The following is a 22,836-nucleotide window of genomic DNA, read 5'->3' on the forward strand; positions in this document are numbered from 1 at the left end:
ATTTATCTGTTATAGGGATTTTGAACTTAATAAATATTAATAGTGGCTGTATAGTGATATGTGAAAAAAAGAAAAAAGAACAGGATGGGGATTAGTGAAATGTGTGATGGATCTATGATACCCAAGTATTATACTTTAGTGTTGTGAAGGGTATATTTTAACCCTTAAAATGAGAACAAAAAAGATGAATATGACAAAAAATGTTTATATATGAACAGCTGTAAACTAAAAAGTGATATAAGAAGAATATGATTTGTCCATTAAAGACAAGATAAATGGATGTGTCAGCATACATTGCTGAACAATGAGTGAAGTGCCCAAAAATGTGAAAAAAAATGTATAATGAAGGGGGATGGAAGAATACTTTAAGACCCCCTATGTGTAAAAAAGAAAAAGAAAAACATAGTCCTTGTGATTAAGGTGCTGGTGAAAAGGGAACAGAGATTTTTTTCCCCATATCTTAAATTGACATGGTAGACTAATCCTTAGAGTCCAGACAGTAACCTGGTATCTAAATAATATATTTCTCAGGTCATATATCTAATATTAGGTATCATAAAGTAAGTATATCCTTATACCTATAATATATGGAAGTAAATCAATAATGATTAGAGTAGAGCAGACCTTAAAGCATGATAATAGGTTACTGCTCTTCCCCACATTTCAGACCCGAAATTTTTTTTTGTCATAAATACCTATCATTTTTATATGTATGGATTAAAATGTGATTAGTTGAGAAGGTGCCAACAATCCTAAACAAATGAGGGTGCTTCTCCTCTAAGGACAATAATTGTATGTGCACCAGATTATTATAACCATCACATAGTTAATCAATGAAGGTATATACCCTCTAAAGTGTATCACCTGTTATATCCAGACCTAATGCATTGCCTTTACTGAGGAGACATACATATATTCTTCAGATGGTGTACTATTACTCATAGATAACTTCTAGCACTACCCAAATGAATGCACAGACACCATAATTACCAATAGATGGCAATAATGTCAGCCTAATATTGAGAAACTGTATATACACAGGAGAAATTCATGAAGGCTGTGTAACATCTGAGACAGAATTTAACAGAAAAGCACAATAAATGTTCTAATATTAATATGTAAAACTACTCAATGAGCACGCAGCTGTGGTGTGTGAGTAGTGAGCAATAATAAAATCAATATTTGAATTGAATGTTTTCTATGAATTTGTGGAAGAAATAAAATCTCCTTTACAATAAATATATTTTGGACATTTAGAAGGCGTGCAAGATTGAGTGGTCTAATGATACACCTCATAATGAGGTATCACTATATATAAGTTGAAATATACCTATCATTTTTTATATATGGATTTAAATGTGATTAGTTGGAGGATGCCACTAGCCCTAAATAAATGAGGATGTTTCCCCTCTAAGGGCAATAATTATACGTGCACCAGATTATCATAACTATCACATAGTTAATTAATGAAGGTATATATCCTCTAAGGTGTATCATTTATTATAATCACACCTAATATATTGCCTTTACTGAGGAGATATATATATTCTTTAGACGATATATAACATACTCATAGTAGACTATATATTTAATAGCGCTCACTATATTTATTAGTATCATATTCTACAGTGCAACCAGTGTTATCATCATCTGCTGGATAATGGTTAAAGGTGTCTGGCATTATAATTAGAAATAGCAATAAGTGATTCATTTGCTTTGATCCAAGACTTATTATGGAATTTCTGAACTAATGTTATAACATTAAACAGAACCTGCACTTCCTAGTATACCCTTATGTTACGGAAATCTTACAAGTGATACATAGTGAGATTAATACCCACAAATAATATGTGGACAAACTAAAGAATAATTTAATACTGGCTTAGTGTGAGATAAATATTACATTTTTCTGGACATTAGAGTGAAGAACGCTGACACACATTTTTAATCTATACTCACATTTATTTACTTTCATTGCACCTCTATATGTTTTGTTTATGTCAATGATTTTAACCTCTATGTTTCGCCTCAACTTACAGTCTAAATAAAGATATTCTATATTATTTTTATGAAAACAATAATAAAAGTTAAATTTTATGGAGAAGTGATAACCAAACCACCTCTATTTTTGTGCACCGATAGTACAGCCTTTTTTTCTTCTTTTTCTGGTAATAATACCCTAATCCTTGCCCTTACTCCTAATACCCTAACCCTAATACCCTAACCCTAATGCCCTAACCCTTGTTTTGACTCCTCCTTACAGAACGTTGCACTATTGCTGGAGTAATGAAAGCCGCTCCCTACAGTTAGAGGATCCTGTTCTGCTGTAGAATGTGTCCTGGTATTGGGACACAAAGGCTGGCACTCCATCTAGTGCTTGCTGCAGGTGGTGAGCACAGACAGTGCTGATCCTCTTACTGCAGGGAATACGGTGCTTCATAAGGCCGCTCATTAACCCTTCCTCCCATATTGGCAGCTGCTGAATCAGGTGTTGAACCGGGTGACGGCTGAGAGAAACCTATTTGACAGAGTGGTCAATCTGCGGCTACCGGGTGAGTAACAATGTCTGAGATCTCCCCGTTCTGTACGGCTGAACTTCCTGCTCACTATCACCCTCTGTCCCCCCAGGCCTGGAGAGCGTCGACCATTACCCCATCCTGGTGGCTGTGACTGGTATTCTGGTGCGGCTGCTGGTTGATAGCGAACCCCAAGGGTGAGTCCATCCCTCCACTCTGTACACTGTATATGTGACACTGCTGAGCAGTCACCGGTATGGCCGGAGACCCTGGCGGCCACATGGTTATTGGCGACCACGGCACTGAAGGGGTTTACCATCCATGCCCGGCGCCACGTTTAAGAGACAATGGGCGCTAGGTGCCATTTTTAAAAGGAACACTTGGCTCTAGGCACCATGCACTGTATATGACTAAATGTATGTTTAATGATGTGTTTAACATGACATATGTAGTGCTCTGTGCACAGTTGTAGGATTACATGTTTAAATGTATTTATATTTAGGATGTGGTCACCTGTATTTTAAAGGGAAAAATGCACTTACTACTGAATATATATATGTCTGAATAAGCATCCCCTATCTTCTGTCAGTAGGAAATGGCATGCTAATTGCCCTCTCCTAGCAGATGAATGGCAAAACCTTTTGATGTTGGACAGTGCCCGGCAGATAATGTGCTAGGAGTGTGAGTTCCTTAGACTAAGACATTAATCACAGGGAATTTCCTTATTCCATATGTAAAGTGTCAGATTGGGTTTGGAACCTGTATTTATTTATTTATGTATGTATGTATTTGATTGATATATGCAGGAAGGATGAGGAATATTTGTTTGAGAAATCAAATACAAACCGTATTTTGAATCTATGTGATAAATGTATCAATGGCGATGTGTAAACTCCCAGGTGGTAAAGGATGCAGGTTAAATGACACCAAACTTTGTGTGTGACAGGAAGGAGGAAATTGCTTCCTGTAGTCGTTATCTCCTTCTAAAATGTAATTTATTTATTTATTTATATTTTTGTGAGATAACCTGATTGGTTAAAAAGACTTAGGGGGGAACTAACCCCCTGTGGTACTGTGTGTTGATTTGAGATAAAAAAAGAGGGGCCTGCGAGCCTCAATGGAAATACCATCTTACGTCATTCTGCTGTGAACAGCTTGCTGTATTGCTGTTTCCCCTAGCAACAGGGAAGAGTTCTCTTTAGAACTATTGCAAATAAATATTTGCCTCAAGGCGACGATTGCCTTCCATCTTGTGACACCCAGGAATGCCCAATAGCAATCCCGTTCTCCGGCTGTCCAGGGTACGAGACTAGCGTCTCCAAGTTCCGCCTTCCGCCACGCTACCGTGCAGAGGCCTGGTCAGTGACCAGTGGGGGTCGACGCATACACAGCAGCAAGCGATTTGCCAGGTGCTAACGGTAGGAGCCTGAGCAGAAATGTGGTTCCAGGTGCCACAGGAATAAGGAGGGCAGATTAGTGTGACCGTTTCCCGGAGGCGGGCGATGCGCACGGATATAGACGTCCCGGGGAGCGCTGGGATAGAGCAGCACGTTGGGGTATTCCTGTATATCGGAGGAATGAGACGGAGCCTCCAGTTGGTGTGTTTGCTGTACCTCTCCCGTGCTGGTATCCGCAGTGGAAGTAGTAGATCAGTAATGTCCTTTGTCAGAGGAAAGTTGCCAGTGTGCTCTGCGAAATGCGTTGCAGCCTCCCATCCTTCTGATTATACCACGGATCTTCCATGATGTATACCCCAGCAGGGATGGTAGTGTACGCTGTATTTACACCAGATCCGTGGGACGGTCCCTCTACGTCAGAGGATCTCAGTGATCCGGGACCAATAGCGTCACCTCGGCACATCCGAACGTCTAACAGGAATCCAGATAAAATGATTCCTGGTTCTGCACATGACGCTGGGATTAGGAGTGCAATGCTGTAACATGCTGCACAGTGCACAAGACAATAAGAATTACACACATCGGCTTCTGCTGCACTACAGTTACCAGCATGCTCCGTGTCCTGCAGTGCGTGCTGGGAGATGCTGTTTATGTCATCTCACTACGATCAGCAGGCGAGTGTCTCAGAGGTGCCTTATATTCGGGGAATGGAGGATACGTGAGAGGGAGCCGGCCCCGCGGGAATCAGCCTTAATGTAGAAAAACACTTTAGCACTTAGAGCCTGGGCCGCAGCGTGCTGATGTGTGAGCACAAATCTGCTGACCCTGCCAGCGCCTAACAGGCACCGCGCCTCACTCCAGTAACGTGCCAGCATCGTCTCATATAAAATGTATATATGTGTGTGTGTGTGTGTGTCCTATATGTATTATATATATATATATATATATATATATATTTATATATAAATAAAATATTTCTGCTGCGGGGTACACTGGGCTCCACAAGGATTAACATCGGGGTGTAGAGTAGGATCTTGATCCGAGGCACCTACAGGCTCAAAGCTTTGACTTTTCCCAGGATGCACAGCGCCGCCTCCTCTATAACCCCGCCTCCATGCACAGGAGCTCAGTTTGTAAGTTGGTGCCATGCAGTAAGCAGGCATACAACAGGGGCCCTGCTCAGGCAGCCCTAAGAAAGCTGTTTTCAGAAGGAAAGAAGACTTCAAGGGCTGCAGCAGAGACACTGTCTGTGTTAGATGTCAGTCAGACATCCCCTGCTGCAGCTCCATCACTCCCCCAGCGGCGCAGTATACTCCCGCACCCTGGTTGCCGGGTCACTGCAGCGGAGGCTCCGGTGTTCTTCATACGTTAGTCACACACACACCACTGTCTCCCGGATCGTGTGGCCGCATTAGAAGGGGAGGTAAGGGGTCTCTTTGGCCCGCTGTAATCGCGATCCAGCGTGGCCGTGGGAGGCGGGCCGCGCGCGCGCTGGCGTGGACACTGTAAAGGGCAGCCGCTCCACTAGTCACTGGGGCACAGGGTGGGGGGTTTTCTCTCTATAAAACCCGTTTTTATTATAGCCCGCAGTGCCCGGTGGGGAAGCCAGCAGGGGGATAAGGCCTAACCTGTAGCCTCTCCCCTAGCCCCGGGGCACCTGGAGCTGCATATCTCTCCCTCACTCCCTGTCAGCCGCCATCACACTGAGCTGCGCTGTTCCTGGGACTGCTGGGGCAAATCCTCCTCTGTAGAGCCGCCTGATCGCCAGCGCTGTGACTTTTACAGGACACTTAAGTATTCTACCTGTCAAGGTACAGTGTTAATTAAGAAAGAGTGCATACAGTCAGGGTTGTGTGGTACAAACACCCTGTGATATACATCCAGTACCTACTGTGTTTTGTTATATCTACTGTTTACATATATATATATATCTATATACCTATACTGAGTATCACTTTGTATTGCTAGTCCAGTGCAGTCTTATTGTTTGGAACAACTTCTGCAATGTACATTTGTGACTATGTGTGTGTGCATGTAGCTGCTGCGTGGCTTCCATTTCGTGTATTTCACCCAGCTTGCTACTCCTATATCCTGTAACCTGAGGGGGCTAAGTACGTCAGGTTTATAAACTGATATAGGTGTTTCACAAGATATACTTACTGTGTATTTTTCTCTGTGATTTCTGGTCACCATATATCTCTTGGATTCCCGGTTTGTGCTGACACACTGCACTGGTAGTTCTTTCTGGATATATTGCTGCTAATATTGTACTGTGTTGCCTGATATTGAGCTTATCGTTATGTCAGCTACACGGGGCAACGGAACTGGGGCTTCTCCCACATTGCGTGGTGGTGATGTTGCAGACATTTGTGGGGACAACATGGCAGCAGAGAGTTCAGGTTCAGGGGGTTCTTTACCTCCCAGTGGGTCTGTAGCACTGGGGGCCACTAATGACCCACCTTGGGCTACTTTCTCCCCGTTATTAAATACGCTGGTAACAAAACTTACGCCCCCCCTGTGGGACATCCTATGCCAGTGCAGCAGTTTATGGTCCCTGTACTCAATCCGCCATGGACAGATCAAATCTCATCTCAGTTACAGCACTTGAACCGATCACTGACTAAAAATAAGTCTCACTCTCGCCCGCCTAGGACTAAGAAGTCTTCTAAACGGGCCGCTACGTCCTCACAATCCACCGCTGTTCCGGACACATCCTCTGAGGAGGATGGCGCATATACTGATCCCACAGACACTGACTCAGATGCTTCTGATGGGGAGGGAAAATCACTGGTGGATGTCCCTGATTTGATTGAGGCTATCAGACTCATTCTTCAGGTCTCTGATGAACCTGAGCCTGAGGCTGTCTCTAAAAATCCGGACAGATTTAAACGTAAGAAGGTGGTTAAACAAGTTTTACCTCATTCTCACCACCTGGCTGACATACGTCAGGAATCCTGGGAAAATCCGGGAGCAAAATTCACACCGCATAAGAGACTGTTGGCTCGCTATCCTCTCTCTGCGGAGCTATGTAAGAATTGGGAAACTCCTCCGCCTGTAGATTCTCATGTTGCATGTATGGTAGTTTCCTCAGCTCTGCCAGTGACTACCGTCACCTCTCTGATGGAACCGACGGATAGATGTGTGGAGGGTTGTTTGAAAACGATTTACACCCTAACGGGGGCTGTGCACATGGGCTATTGAAGCATGGGCTCAGGAGCTGGAGGCGGAGCTGCCTTCCAACGCTTCTGATCATGCCAGACAATGTCTCTCATATATTGCCACGGCTTCTCTTTACCTTAATGAGGCGGCTTCCGATGCCGGGGTGCTGGCGGCCAAGGCTGCCACTACGTCCATCTTGGCTCTACGTATCCTTTGGTTGAGATCCTGGTCGGTGGATATGGATTCTAAGAAAACCCTGGAGGTGCTTCTTTTTAAGGGAGACATTCTTTTTGGAGCATACCTCAATAAGATTGTGGCTGACCTGGCTTCTGCTAAAACAGCTTGCCTACCAAGTACGGCTCCTTCCGCACAGAAGGCTAAAAGTACTTACTTTCGGCCCTTTCGTCCTCCAGGTGAAGCAAAGGGTCTGGCGTACTCTGGGGGATCGCAGGTTGGGGGGCCGGCTTCTAGGTTTTGCCCGGGAATGGTTGAAGACCACTTCCGATGCCTGGGTAAGGGAAGTCGTCACTCGAGGTTACGCCGTATCCTTCATGCAACGTCCCCCTCATCGATTTTGCCTGACCGATGTCCCTTTGGACCCGCTGAAGGCAAACACTCTTTATTCGGTGGTACAATCCCTCCTGACCACAGGAGTGGTAGTACAGGTGCCTCTGGCTCAGAGAGGCAAGGGGTTCTATTCACTGCTGTTTCTAGTCCCGAAACCGAACAGGTCCTCGCGGGCCATTCTCAATCTCAAGTACTTGAACAAGTATGTGAGGGTCTCCAGGTTTCGTATGGAAACTCTACACTCTATTGTTCTGGCCTTGGAACCTGGGGACTATATGGTCTCCCTGGACATACAGGATGCCTACCTGCATATTCCTATTGCAATGTCACATCAGCAGCACCTGAGGTTTGCGGTGGGCAATCTTTATTACCAATTTCGGGCGTTACCTTTTGGTTTGACAACGGCTCCGCAAGTTTTCACCAAAGTAATGGCGGTAATGACGGCTGTACTCCGCCGTCAAGGGGTCAGGATCCTTGCTATACCTGCATGATTTGTTGATCCTGGCAAATTCCACAGAAATTCTCCTGTGTCATCGAGATCTGACTGTCCAGTTCATGAAAGCCCATGGGTGGCAAGTCAACTGGAAGAAATCTTCCCTGGTTCCTGCTCGGAGCATGGTGCACCTGGGAGCGTCATTGGACATGCACAACCAGCGGTTGTTCTTGTCTCAGGAGAAAGTCCTGAAGCTTCAGGACAGGATTCAATGCTTCCTATCTCATCCGCAAGTGTCGATACATTCAGCAATGCAAGTGTTAGGTCTCATGGTGTCTGCTTTCGACATGGTGTAGTATGCTCAATTCCATTCTCGCTCTCTGCAGAAGTTAATTCTTGCCAAGTGGGACGGCTTGCCTCACCGGATCAGATCTCAAATGATCTCCTTTTCTCCGGAGGTCTGCCTGTCACTGAACTGCTGACGACGGGTGCCAGTCTGAGAGGTTGGGGCGCAGTGTCAGTGGACCGAGGAGGAGTCTCTACTCCCGATAAACATTCTGGAACTGCGGGCGGTGTTCAATGCACTGATTCTAGCCCAGCATTTGATACAGAACAGACCTGTTCAAATACAATCGGACAATGCCACCACGGTGGCGTACATCAATCATCAAGGCGGCACTCGAAGCCGCATGGCAGTGAGGGAAGTATCACGGATTCTTCAGTTGGGCAGAACGCCATCTGCCGGCCATATCCGCAGTGTTCATTCCGCGGGTTCTAAACTGGGAAACGGACTTTCTCAGTCGTCAGGACGTACACGCCGGAGATTGGAGCCTCCATCCGGAGGTCTTTCAACTTCTCGTGGACAAGTGGGGCCTTCCAGATGTGGACCTAATGGCGTCTCGACACAATCACAAGGTTCCGGTCTTAGGAGCAAGGACAAGGGATCCTCAAGCAGCGTTCGTGGACGCTCTGGCAATTCCATGGAACTTTCGGCTGCCGTACGTGTTCCCTCCGATGTCACTCCTGCCCAGAGTAATACGGAAGTTCAAGCAAGCAGGAGGAAACCTACTTCTGATCGTTCCAGCGTGGCCCAGACGGCACTGGTTCTCCGATCTACAGGGCCTCTCGCTAGGTCGTCCCCTTCTACTTCCACAACGACCAGACCTCCTCATTCAGGGCCCTTGTGTTTACCAGGACTTGGCCTGTCTGGCTTTGACGGCGTGGCTCTTGAAGCTTCCGTCTTGAGGGCCAAGGGTTTTTTCTGAGGCGGTCATTCAAACTATGTTGAAGGCATGTAAGCCGGCTTCTGCTCGGATTTATCATAGGGTCTGGAATTCTTACTTTACTTGGTGCGAGTCTCATAATCATGACGTTTTCAAGTTTAGTACTTTCAAACTGTTGGCCTTCCTACAACAGGGCCTGGACTTAGACCTTCGTCTAGGCCTCCTTCAAGGTTCACATTTCTGCCTTGTCGGTTTGGTTTCAGAGAAAGATTTCTGCCCTACCTGATGTTCATACCTTCACTCAGGGCGTGTTGCGGATTCAGCCTCCTTATGTACCACCTGTGGCCCCTTGGGATCTGTCGGTGGTTCTGGAGGCCTTGCAAGTGTCTCCGTTTGAACCTCTTGCATCTGCAGACCTTAAGTGGCTTTCCCTTAAGGTTTTGTTTTTGCTGGCTATCGCTTCAGCTAGAAGGGTCTCGGACTTGGGTGCTTTATCCTGTAAGTCCCCCTATCTGATTTTTCACCGTGACCGGGCGGTTCTTAGAACGCGTCCGGGTTATTTACCCAAGGTGGTGTCTTCCTTCCACCTTAACCAGGAGATTGTGGTTCCGGTCTTTAATTCTCCTGAGTTGTCATCTAAAGAGCGGTCTTTGGATGTGGTACGGGCTCTCCGTATCTATGTGAAGAGAACCTCCTCCATTCAGAAGTCTGATTCTCTTTTTGTACTGAACATGGCTGGCCTGCTAACAAGCAGACCTTGGCCAGATGGATTAGAATGGTGATTGCACATGTTTATGTACAGGCTGGTCGTCCGGTTCCTGCTACCATTAAAGCCCATTCTACTTGGTCTGTCGGACCTTCTTGGGCGGCCCGCCGTGGTGCGACCCTTGAACAATTGTGTAAGGCGGCTACGTGGTCCTCAGTGAACACGTTCATAAGGTTCTATGCCAGGGGTGGCCAACCAGTCAGTGACAAAGAGACAAAAAACCTTTTGGGTACGTCAAAGAGCCGACATCGAGCCGATGGCGCGCATGCAAAAATGGAATGTGGCCCTGTGCCCGCTAGACCACACCCCTGGTATAAAATACATTGAAAAAGCCAGAAGGACATAAAATAAAAAATTTTAAGCTAAATCCATTGAAAAAGCCACTTTCACATAATAAACTTCAGCTCCCCCATGTGTCACTCCAGCCAGCTCCCCCATGTGTCACTCCAGCCAGCTCCATCATGTGTCACTCCAGCCAGCTCCCCCATGTGTCACTCCAGCCAGCTCCTTCCTGTGTCACTCCAGCCAGCTCCCCCATGTCACTCCAGCCAGCACCTTCCTGTGTCACTCCAGCCAGCTCCCCCATGTGTCACTCCAGCCAGCTCCCCCATGTGTCACTCCAGCCAGCTCCTTCCTGTGTCACTCCTGTCAGCTCCCCCATGTGTCACTCCTGTCAGCTCTCCCATGTGTCACTCCAGCCAGCTCTCCCATGTGTCACTCCAGCCAGCTCTCCCATGTGTCACTCCAGCCAGCTCTCCCATGTGTCACTCCAGCCAGCTCTCCCATGTGTCACTCCAGCCAGCTCCTTCCTGTGTCACTCCAGCCAGCTCCTTCCTGTGTCACTCCAGCCAGCTCCTTCCTGTGTCACTCCAGCCAGCTCCTTCCTGTGTCACTCCAGCCAGCTCCCCCATGTGTCACTCCTGTCAGCTCTCCCATGTGTCACTCCAGCCAGCTCTCCCATGTGTCACTCCAGCCAGCTCTCCCATGTGTCACTCCAGCCAGCTCTCCCATGTGTCACTCCAGCCAGCTCTCCCATGTGTCACTCCAGCTAGCTCCTTCCTGTGTCACTCCAGCCAGCTCCTTCCTGTGTCACTCCAGCCAGCTCCTTCCTGTGTCACTCCAGCCAGCTCCTTCCTGTGTCACTCCAGCCAGCTCCCCCATGTGTCACTCCTGTCAGCTCTCCCATGTGTCACTCCTGTCAGCTCTCCCATGTGTCACTCCAGCCAGCTCTCCCATGTGTCACTCCAGCCAGCTCTCCCATGTGTCACTCCAGCCAGCTCTCCCATGTGTCACTCCAGCTAGCTCCCCCATGTGTCACTCCAGCCAGCTCCCCCATGTGTCACTCTTGCTAGCACCCTCCTCTGTCACTCCAGCCAGCTCCCCCATGTGTCACTCCAGCCAGCTCTCCCATGTGTCACTCCAGCCAGCTCTCCCATGTGTCACTCCAGCCAGCTCCCCCATGTGTCACTCCAGCCAGCTCCCCCATGTGTCACTCCAGCCAGCTCCCCCATGTGTCACTCCAGCCAGCTCCCCCATGTGTCACTCCTGCTAGCACCCTCCTCTGTCACTCCAGCCAGCTCCCCCATGTGTCACTCCTGCTACCACCCTCCTATGTCAATCCAGCCAGCTCCCCCATGTGTCACTCCTGCTACCACCCTCCTATGTCAATCCAGCCAGCTCCCCCATGTGCCACTCCTGCTACCACCCTCCTATGTCACTCCAGCCAGCACCCTCCTATGTCACTCCAGCCAACACCCTCCTGTCACTCCAGCCAGCTCTTCCATGCGTCACTCCTGCTACCACCCTCCTATGTCACTCCAGCCAGCTCTCCCAAGTGTCACTCCAGCCAGCTCTCCCAAGTGTCACTCCAGCCAACACCCTCCTGTCACTCCAGCCAGCTATTCCATGCGTCACTCCTGCTACCACCCTCCTATGTCACTCCAGCCAGCTCCCCCATGTGTCACTCCAGCCAGCTCCCCCATGTGTCACTCCAGCCAGCTCCTTCCTGTGTCACTCCAGCCAGCTCCCCCATGTGTCACTCCTGTCAGCTCTCCCATGTGTCACTACTTCCAGCACCCTCCTATGTCACTTCAGCCAGCTCCCCCATGTGTCACTCCAGCCAGCTCCTTCCTGTGTCACTCCAGCCAGCTCCCCCATGTCACTCCAGCCAGCTCCTTCCTGTGTCACTCCAGCCAGCTCCCCCATGTGTCACTCCAGCCAGCTCCCCCATGTGTCACTCCAGCCAGCTCCTTCCTGTGTCACTCCTGTCAGCTCCCCCATGTGTCACTCCTGTCAGCTCTCCCATGTGTCACTCCTGTCAGCTCTCCCATGTGTCACTACTTCCAGCACCCTCCTATGTCACTTCAGCCAGCTCCCCCATGTGTCACTCCAGCCAGCTCCTTCCTGTGTCACTCCAGCCAGCTCCCCCATGTCACTCCAGCCAGCTCCTTCCTGTGTCACTCCAGCCAGCTCCCCCATGTGTCACTCCAGCCAGCTCCCCCATGTGTCACTCCAGCCAGCTCCTTCCTGTGTCACTCCTGTCAGCTCCCCCATGTGTCACTCCTGTCAGCTCTCCCATGTGTCACTCCAGCCAGCTCCCCTATGTGTCACTCCAGCCAGCTCTCCCATGTGTCACTCCAGCCAGCTCTCCCATGTGTCACTCCAGCCAGCTCCTTCCTGTGTCACTCCAGCCAGCTCCTTCCTGTGTCACTCCAGCCAGCTCCTTCCTGTGTCACTCCAGCCAGCTCCCCCATGTGTCACTCCAGCCAGCTCTCCCATGTGTCACTCCAGCCAGCTCTCCCATGTGTCACTCCAGCCAGCTCCTTCCTGTGTCACTCCAGCCAGCTCCTTCCTGTGTCACTCCAGCCAGCTCCTTCCTGTGTCACTCCAGCCAGCTCCCCCATGTGTCACTCCTGTCAGCTCTCCCATGTGTCACTCCAGCCAGCTCTCCCATGTGTCACTCCAGCCAGCTCCCCCATATGTCACTCCAGCCAGCTCTCCCATGTGTCACTCCTGTCAGCTCTCCCATGTGTCACTCCAGCTAGCTCTCCCATGTGTCACTCCAGCCAGCTCTCCCATGTGTCACTCCAGCCAGCTCTCCCATGTTTCACTCCAGCCAGCTCTCCCATGTGTCACTCCAGCCAGCTCCCCCATGTGTCACTCCAGCCAGCTCCCCCATGTGTCACTCCAGCCAGCTCCCCCATGTGTCACTCCTGCTAGCACCCTCCTCTGTCACTCCAGCCAGCTCCCCCATGTGTCACTCCTGCTACCACCCTCCTATGTCAATCCAGCCAGCTCCCCCATGTGTCACTCCTGCTACCACCCTCCTATGTCAATCCAGCCAGCTCCCCCATGTGTCACTCCTGCTACCACCCTCCTATGTCACTCCAGCCAGCACCCTCCTATGTCACTCCAGCCAACACCCTCCTGTCACTCCAGCCAGCTCTTCCATGCGTCACTCCTGCTACCACCCTCTTATGTCACTCCAGCCAGATCTCCCAAGTGTCACTCCAGCCAGCTCTCCCAAGTGTCACTCCAGCCAACACCCTCCTGTCACTCCAGCCAGCTATTCCATGCGTCACTCCTGCTACCACCCTCCTATGTCACTCCAGCCAGCTCTCCCATGTGTCACTCCAGCCAGCTCCCCCATGTGTCACTCCAGCCAGCTCCTTCCTGTGTCACTCCAGCCAGCTCCCCCATGTGTCACTCCTGTCAGCTCTCCCATGTGTCACTACTTCCAGCACCCTCCTATGTCACTCCAGCCAGCTCCCCCATGTGTCACTCCAGCCAGCTCCTTCCTGTGTCACTCCAGCCAGCTCCCCCATGTCACTCCAGCCAGCTCCTTCCTGTGTCACTCCAGCCAGCTCCCCCATGTCACTCCAGCCAGCTCCTTCCTGTGTCACTCCAGCCAGCTCCTTCCTGTGTCACTCCAGCCAGCTCCCCCATGTGTCACTCCAGCCAGCTCCCCCATGTGTCACTCCAGCCAGCTCCTTCCTGTGTCACTCCTGTCAGCTCCCCCATGTGTCACTCCTGTCAGCTCTCCCATGTGTCACTCCAGCCAGCTCTCCCATGTGTCACTCCAGCCAGCTCTCCCATGTGTCACTCCAGCCAGCTCCTTCCTGTGTCACTCCAGCCAGCTCCTTCCTGTGTCACTCCAGCCAGCTCCCCCATGTGTCACTCCAGCCAGCTCTCCCATGTGTCACTCCAGCCAGCTCTCCCATATGTCACTCCAGCCAGCTCCTTCCTGTGTCACTCCAGCCAGCTCCTTCCTGTGTCACTCCAGCCAGCTCCCCCATGTGTCACTCCTGTCAGCTCTCCCATGTGTCACTCCAGCCAGCTCTCCCATGTGTCACTCCAGCCAGCTCCCCCATATGTCACTCCAGCCAGCTCTCCCATGTGTCACTCCTGTAAGCTCCCCCATGTGTCACTCCAGCTAGCTCTTCCATGTGTCACTCCAGCCAGCTCTCCCATGTGTCACTCCAGCCAGCTCTCCCATGTGTCACTCCAGCCAGCTCTCCCATGTGTCACTCCAGCCAGCTCCCCCATGTGTCACTCCAGCCAGCTCCCCCATGTGTCACTCCAGCCAGCTCCCCCATGTGTCACTCCTGCTAGCACCCTCCTCTGTCACTCCAGCCAGCTCCCCCATGTGTCACTCCTGCTACCACCCTCCTATGTCAATCCAGCCAGCTCCCCCATGTGTCACTCCTGCTACCACCCTCCTATGTCAATCCAGCCAGCTCCCCCATGTGTCACTCCTGCTACCACCCTCCTATGTCACTCCAGCCAGCACCCTCCTATGTCACTCCAGCCAACACCCTCCTGTCACTCCAGCCAGCTCTTCCATGCGTCACTCCTGCTACCACCCTCCTATGTCACTCCAGCCAGATCTCCCAAGTGTCACTCCAGCCAGCTCTCCCAAGTGTCACTCCAGCCAACACCCTCCTGTCACTCCAGCCAGCTATTCCATGCGTCACTCCTGCTACCACCCTCCTATGTCACTCCAGCCAGCTCTCCCATGTGTCACTCCAGCCAGCTCCCCCATGTGTCACTCCAGCCAGCTCCTTCCTGTGTCACTCCAGCCAGCTCCTTCCTGTGTCACTCCAGCCAGCTCCCCCATGTGTCACTCCTGTCAGCTCTCCCATGTGTCACTACTTCCAGCACCCTCCTATGTCACTCCAGCCAGCTCCCCCATGTGTCACTCCAGCCAGCTCCTTCCTGTGTCACTCCAGCCAGCTCCCCCATGTCACTCCAGCCAGCTCCTTCCTGTGTCACTCCAGCCAGCTCCCCCATGTGTCACTCCTGTCAGCTCTCCCATGTGTCACTCCAGCCAGCTCTCCCATGTGTCACTCCAGCCAGCTCTCCCATGTGTCACTCCAGCCAGCTCTCCCATGTGTCACTCCAGCTAGCTCCCCCATGTGTGACTCCACCCAGCTCCCCCATGTGTCACTCTTGCTAGCACCCTCCTATGTCACTCCAGCCAGCTCCCCCATGTGTCACTCCTGCTACCACCCTCCTATGTCAATCCAGCCAGCTCCCCCATGTGTCACTCCTGCTACCACCCTCCTATGTCAATCCAGCCAGCACCCTCCTATGTCACTCCAGCCAACACCCTCCTGTCACTCCAGCCAGCTCTTCCATGCGTCACTCCTGCTACCACCCTCCTATGTCACTCCAGCCAGCTCTCCCAAGTGTCACTCCAGCCAGCTCTCCCAAGTGTCACTCCAGCCAGCTCTCCCAAGTGTCACTCCAGCCAACACCCTCCTGACACTCCAGCCAGCTCTCCCATGTGTCACTCCAGCCAGCTCCCCCATGTGTCAATCCAGCCAGCTCCCCCATGTGTCACTCCTGCTACCACCCTCCTATGTCAATCCAGCCAGCTCCCCCATGTGTCACTCCTGCTACCACCAACCTATGTCAATCCAGCCAGCACCCTCCTATGTCACTCCAGCCAACACCCTCCTGTCACTCCAGCCAGCTCTTCCATGCGTCACTCCTGCTACCACCCTCCTATGTCACTCCAGCCAGCTCTCCCAAGTGTCACTCCAGCCAGCTCTCCCAAGTGTCACTCCAGCCAACACCCTCCTGTCACTCCTGTCAGCTCCCCCATGTGTCACTCCTGTCAGCTCCCCCATGTGTCACTCCAGCCAGCTCCTTCCTGTGTCACTCCAGCCAGCTCCCCCATGTGTCACTCCAGCCAGCTCCCCCATGTGTCACTCCAGCCAGCTCCCCCATGTGTCACTCCTGCTAGCACCCTCCTCTGTCACTCCAGCCAGCTCCCCCATGTGTCACTCCTGCTAGCACCCTCCTATGTCAATCCAGCCAGCTTCCCCATGTGTCACTCCTGCTACCACCCTCCTATGTCAATCCAGCCAGCTCCCCCATGTGTCACTCCTGCTACCACCAACCTATGTCAATCCAGCCAGCACCCTCCTATGTCACTCCAGCCAACACCCTCCTGTCACTCCAGCCAGCTCTTCCATGCGTCACTCCTGCTACCACCCTCCTATGTCACTCCAGCCAGCTCTCCCAAGTGTCACTCCAGCCAACACCCTCCTGTCACTCCAGCCAGCTCCCCCATGTGTCACTCCTGTCAGCTCCCCCATGTCACTCCACCCAGCTCCTTCCTGTGTCACTCCAGCCAGCTCCCCCATGTGTCACTCCAGCCAGCTCCCCCATGTGTCACTCCTGTCGGCTCTCCCATGTGTCACTCCTGCTAGCACCCTCCTATGTCACTCCAGCCAGCTCCCCCATGTGTCACTCCAGCCAGCTCCCCCATGTGTCACTCCAGCCAGCTCCTTCCTGTGTCACTCCAGCCAGCTCCCCCATGTGTCACTCCAGCCAGCTCCCCCATGTGTCACTCCTGTCAGCTCTCCCATGTGTCACTCCTGCTAGCACCCTCCTATGTCACTCCAGCCAGCTCTCCCATGTGTCACTCCAGCCAGCTCCCCCATGTGTCACTCCTGCTAGCACCCTCCTATGTCACTCCAGCCAGCTCTCCCATGTGTCACTCCAGCCAGCTCTCCCATGTGTCACTACTTCCAGCACCCTTCCACGTCACTCCTGCTGGGACCCTCCTGTGTCTCTCCAGCCAGCTCTGCCATGTGTCACTACTTCCAGCACCCTCCTATGTCACTCCAGCCAGCTCTCCCATGTGTCACTCCAGCCAGCTCCCCCATGTGTCACTACTTCCAGCACCCTCCTATGTCACTCCAGCCAGCTCTCCCATGTGTCACTCCAGCCAGCTCCCCCATGTGTCACTACTTCCAGCACCCTCCTATGTCACTCCAGCCAGCTCTCCCATGTGTCACTCCAGCCAGCTCTCCCATGTGTCACTCCAGCCAGCTCTCCCATGTGTCACTACTTCCAGCACCCTTCCACGTCACTCCTGCTGGGACCCTCCTGTGTCTCTCCAGCCAGCTCTGCCATGTGTCACTCTAGCCCACCCTCATGTATCACTACAGCACCCCCCTGCCCCCCCCATCACCTCATGCCATTGCAGCAGTCCCTAATGTGACCTCTGTTTGCTGGTGGGTGTCTCGCCTCTAGTATCTGGCTCCCTCAGTTGTCAGTCCCTGTAGTGCTGCTGCGTGTCTGGCTGGAGTGCAGCGTTTCTGTATCTGTTGTGGTCACATGATTTAGAGTGTCGGGAGCCACATTTGAATAAAGAAAGAGCCACATGCGGCTCAAGAGCCACAGGTTGGCCACCGCTGTTCTATGCCTTCGATACTTCCGCCTACCAGGATGCTTCCTTTGGACGCCGGGTTCTTGTGCCCGCTACAGTGCGTCTCCTCCAATAAGGAACTGCTTTACGACATCCCCATTGTCCAGACTTGTGGAGCCCAGTGTACCCCGCAGCAGAAAACGAGTTTTATGGTAAGAATTTACCCTTGTTAAATCTCTTTCTGCGAGGTACACTGGGCTCCACTGGGCGCCCACCCTGACGCACGTAGCTTCTGTGGGTTGGTATGGCATTAGCCGCTGACACCCTTTCCTGTAGTGAGTGTGTTGTGTAATTGGCTACTAACGATTGTCGTCTCTGTTTCCTGCTACTGCATTGCACTGGTTAACGAAACTGAGCTCCTGTGCAGGGAGGCGGGGTTATAGAGGAGGCGGCGCTGTGCATCTTGGAAACAGTCAAAGCTTTGAGCCTGTTGGTGCCTCGGATCAAGATCCTACTCTACACCCCGATGTTAATCCTTGTGGAGCCCAGTGTACCTCGCAGAGAGAGATTTAACAACGGTAAGTTCTTACTATAAATCTCGTTTTATATATATATATATATTTTTTTATATATATATATATATACACACACACACACACACACACACACACACACACAGACACGCATACAGATGAGCATTATATATACACACACACATATACACGGTGGGTATATAAAGTGTGTGATAGGATATCTGCACACATATCACACGTTGCTGGCTTGGTGGGTATATAAGGTGGGATAGGCCGTCTGCACACATATCACTCGTTGCTGGCTTGGTGGGTATATAAGGGGTGTGATAGGCCGTCTCCACACATATCACACGTTGCTGGCTTGGTGGGTATATAAGGGGTGTGATAGGCCGTCTGCACACATATCACTCGTTGCTGGCTTGGTGGGTATATAATGTGTGTGATAGGCCGTCTGCACACAGATCACTCGTTGCTGGCTTGGTGGGTATATAAGGTGTGATAGGAAGTCTGCACACATATCACACGTTGCTGGCTTGGTGGGTATATAAGGTGCGTGATAGGCCGTCTGCACACACACCACTCGTTGCTGGCTTGGTGGGTATATAAGGGGTGTGATAGGCCGTCTGCACACATATCACTCGTTGCTGGCTTGGTGGGTATATAAGGTGTGTGATAGGCCGTCTGCACACATATCACACGTTGCTGGCTTGGTGGGTATATAAGGTGTGTGATAGGCCGTCTGCACACATATCACTCATTGCTGGCTTGGTGGGTATATAAGGTGGGATAGGACGTCTGCACACATATCACTCGTTGCTGGCTTGGTGGGTATATAAGGTGTGCGATAGGACGTCTGCACACATATCACACGTTGCTGGCTTGGTGGGTATACAAGGGGTGTGATAGGCCGTCTGCACACATATCACTCGTTGCTGGCTTGGTGGGTATATAAAGTGTGTGACAGGCCGTCTGCACACATATCACACGTTGTTGGCTTGGTGGGTATATAAGGTGTGTGATAGGTCGTCTTCACACATATCACTCGTGGCTGGCTTGGTGGGTATATAAGGTGTGTGATAGGCTGTCTGCACACATATCACACGTTGCTGGCTTGGTGGGTATATAAGGTGTGTGATAGGCTGTCTGCACACATATCACTCGTTGCTGGCTTGGTGGGTATTTAAGGTGTGTGATAGGCCGTCTGCACACATATCACTCGTTGCTGGCTTGGTGGGTATATAAGGTGTGTGACAGGCCGTCTGCACACATATCACACGTTGTTAGCTTGGTGGGGTATATAAGGGGTGTGATAGGCCGTCTGCACACATATCACACGTTGCTTGCTTGGTGGGTATATAAGGTGTGTGAGAGGCCGTCTGCACACATATCACTCGTTGCTGGCTTGGTGGGTATATAAGGTGTGTGACAGGCCGTCTGCACACACATCACTCGTTGCTGGCTTGGTGGGTATATAAGGTGTATGATAGGCCGTCTGCACACATATCACACGTTGCTGCCTTGGTGGGTATATAAGGTGTGTGATAGGACGTCTGCACACATATCACTCGTTGCTGGCTTGGTGGGTATATAAAAGGTGTAATAGGATGTCTGCACACATATCACACGTTGCTGGCTTGGTGGGTATATAAGGGGTGTGATAGGCCGTCTGCACACACATCACTCGTTGCTGGCTTGGTGGGTATATAAGGGGTGTGATAGGCCGTCTGCACACATATCACACGTTGCTGGCTTGGTGGGTATATAAGGTGTGTGATAGGCCGTCTGCACACATATCACACTTTGCTGGCTTGGTGGGTATATAAGGTGTGTGAGAGGCCGTCTGCACACATATCACTCGTTGCTGGCTTGGTGGGTATATAAGGTGTGTGACAGGCCGTCTGCACACATATCACTCGCTGCTGGCTTGGTGGGTATATAAGAGGTGTAATAGGACGTCTGCACACATATCACACGTTGCTGGCTTAGTGGGTATATAAGGTGTGAGATAGGACGTCTGCACACATATCACACGTTGCTGGCTTGGTGGGTATATAAGGTGTGTAATAGGACGTCTGCACACATATAACACGTTGCTGGCTTGGTGGGTATATAAGGGGTGTGATAGGCTGTCTGCACACATATCACACGTTGCTGGCTTGGTGGGTATATAAGGGGTGTGATAGGCCGTCTGCACACATATCACTCGTTGCTGGCTTGATGGATATATAAGAGGTGTGATAGGCCGTCTGCACACATATCACACGTTGCTGGCTTGGTGGGTATATAAGGGGTGTGATAGGCCGTCTGCACACATATCACACGTTGGTGGGTATATAAGGGGTGTGATAGGCCGTATGCACACATATTACTCGTTGCTGGCTTGGTGGGTATATAAGAGGTGTAATAGGCCGTCTGCACACATATCACACGTTGCTGGCTTGGTGGGTATATAAGGGGTGTGATGGGCCGTCTGCACACATATCACTCGTTGCTGGCTTGGTGGGTATATAAGGGGTGTGATAGGCCGTCTGCACACACATCACTCGTTGCTGGCTTGGTGGGTTTATAAGGGGTGTGATAGGCCGTCTGCACACATATCACTCGTTGCTGGCTTGGTGGGTATATAAGAGGTGTAATAGGCCGTCTGCACACATATCACACGTTGCTGGCTTGGTGGGTATATAAGGGGTGTGATAGGCCGTCTGCACACATATCACTCGTTGCTGGCTTGGTGGGTATATAAGGAGTGTGATAGGCCGTCTGCACACATATCACTCGTTGCTGGCTTGGTGGGTATATAAGAGGTGTAATAGGCCGTCTGCACACATATCACACGTTGCTGGCTTGGTGGGTATATAAGGGGTGTGATAGGCAGTCTGCACACATATCACTCGTTGCTGGCTTGGTGGGTATATAAGGAGTGTGATAGGCCGTCTGCACACATATCACTCGTTGCTGGCTTGGTGGGTATATAAGGAGTGTGATAGGCCGTCTGCACACATATCACACGTTGCTGGCTTGGTGGGTATATAAGGGGTGTGATGGGCCGTCTGCACACATATCACTCGTTGCTGGCTTGGTGGGTATATAAGGGGTGTGATAGGCCGTCTGCACACACATCACTCGTTGCTGGCTTGGTGGGTTTATAAGGGGTGTGATAGGCCGTCTGCACACATATCACTCGTTGCTGGCTTGGTGGGTATATAAGAGGTGTAATAGGCCGTCTGCACACATATCACACGTTGCTGGCTTGGTGGGTATATAAGGGGTGTGATAGGCCGTCTGCACACATATCACTCGTTGCTGGCTTGGTGGGTATATAAGGAGTGTGATAGGCCGTCTGCACACATATCATACGTTGCTGGCTTGGTGGGTATATAAGAGGTGTGATAGGCCGTCTGCACACATATCACACGTTGCTGGCTTGGTGGGTATATAAGGGGTGTGATAGGCCGTCTGCACACATATCACTCGTTGCTGGCTTGGTGGGTATATAAGGAGTGTGATAGGCCGTCTGCACACATATCACACGTTGCTGGCTTGGTGGGTATATAAGGGGTGTGATAGGCCGTCTGCACACATATCACACGTTGCGGTCATGGGTAAAAGGGGCAATTTATCAGAGTTGCAGGAAGTGATGATTATCGGCTTTCGGGAGATTGGCGGCGGTATTTCTGACACAGCGCAGTGTGTGACCTGTCCGCGTGCTGCTGCGGTGAAGGTGTATTGTGACTGGACAAATGGCACCATTGCGAATAACCGATGTGGAAACTGCAGAGCATCACGTGTTATTGATGTGAGAGGTGAAGGGCGACCGACGTGCATACTGTTGAGCAGCTCACCATCACAGTGTACCTGGGGGCTACCAGACGTGTGTCTAACACAACAGATCGGCTGTCCACGCTGCACACGGTGGTTACTGTGGTCATAATAATGTGTACATACACACATATACACACGCACACACAAAGATATGCATTATATACACACTCACAGATACTGTATACACACACACGTGGCAGCGTGCGGGGAGCACCTCTGTGTGTCTCTGCACATGTACATCTAACCCTTATGTCACAGATGGGCACTTACACCCATGTCTGGCCCCGCACTGTCTGACTTAATACATAATAATGAATCATTTCTGGGTGTGACATCACACATGTAATCGTCTGGAGAATACACTGTTTCCTGGGGGAAGCATTATGTAATGCACGCCATGCTTCCTGTCCTGCGGAAGACAGCATGCTGACAGGAGTCATTTCTGTGCCGGACCTGTTACATCTGCGACTGCTACAGACAGATGTGTCCTCATACATCCACACAGCGCGAGATGCCTCATACATCCAGCCTCAGTACCCCACACAGCGCGAGATGCCTCATACATCCAGCCTCAGTACCCCACACAGCGCGAGATGCCTCATACATCCAGCCTCAGTACCCCACACAGCGCGAGATGCCTCATACATCCAGCCTCAGTACCCCACACAGCGCGAGATGCCTCATACATCCAGCCTCAGTACCCCACACAGCGCGAGATGCCTCATACATCCAGCCTCAATACACCACACAGTGCGAGATG

General features: G+C 51.1%; 1 protein-coding gene across 2 annotated transcripts in view; it reads left to right on the forward strand.

Annotated features, from left to right (window-relative positions):
* The window catches only part of RNF123 (ring finger protein 123), a 265,837-nt gene that overhangs the window by 219,049 nt on the left and 23,952 nt on the right, over window positions 1-22,836 (forward strand). For both annotated transcript variants that reach the window (XM_063941450.1, XM_063941449.1), the window contains exons 34-35: window positions 2,477-2,552; window positions 2,629-2,713. In XM_063941450.1, coding sequence (XP_063797520.1) covers window positions 2,477-2,552; window positions 2,629-2,713 — 161 coding nt within the window. The remainder of the gene's footprint in view (window positions 1-2,476; window positions 2,553-2,628; window positions 2,714-22,836) is intronic.

Source organism: Pseudophryne corroboree, chromosome 9, assembly GCF_028390025.1.
Source record: "Pseudophryne corroboree isolate aPseCor3 chromosome 9, aPseCor3.hap2, whole genome shotgun sequence".
Classification (NCBI taxonomy): domain Eukaryota; kingdom Metazoa; phylum Chordata; class Amphibia; order Anura; family Myobatrachidae; genus Pseudophryne; species Pseudophryne corroboree.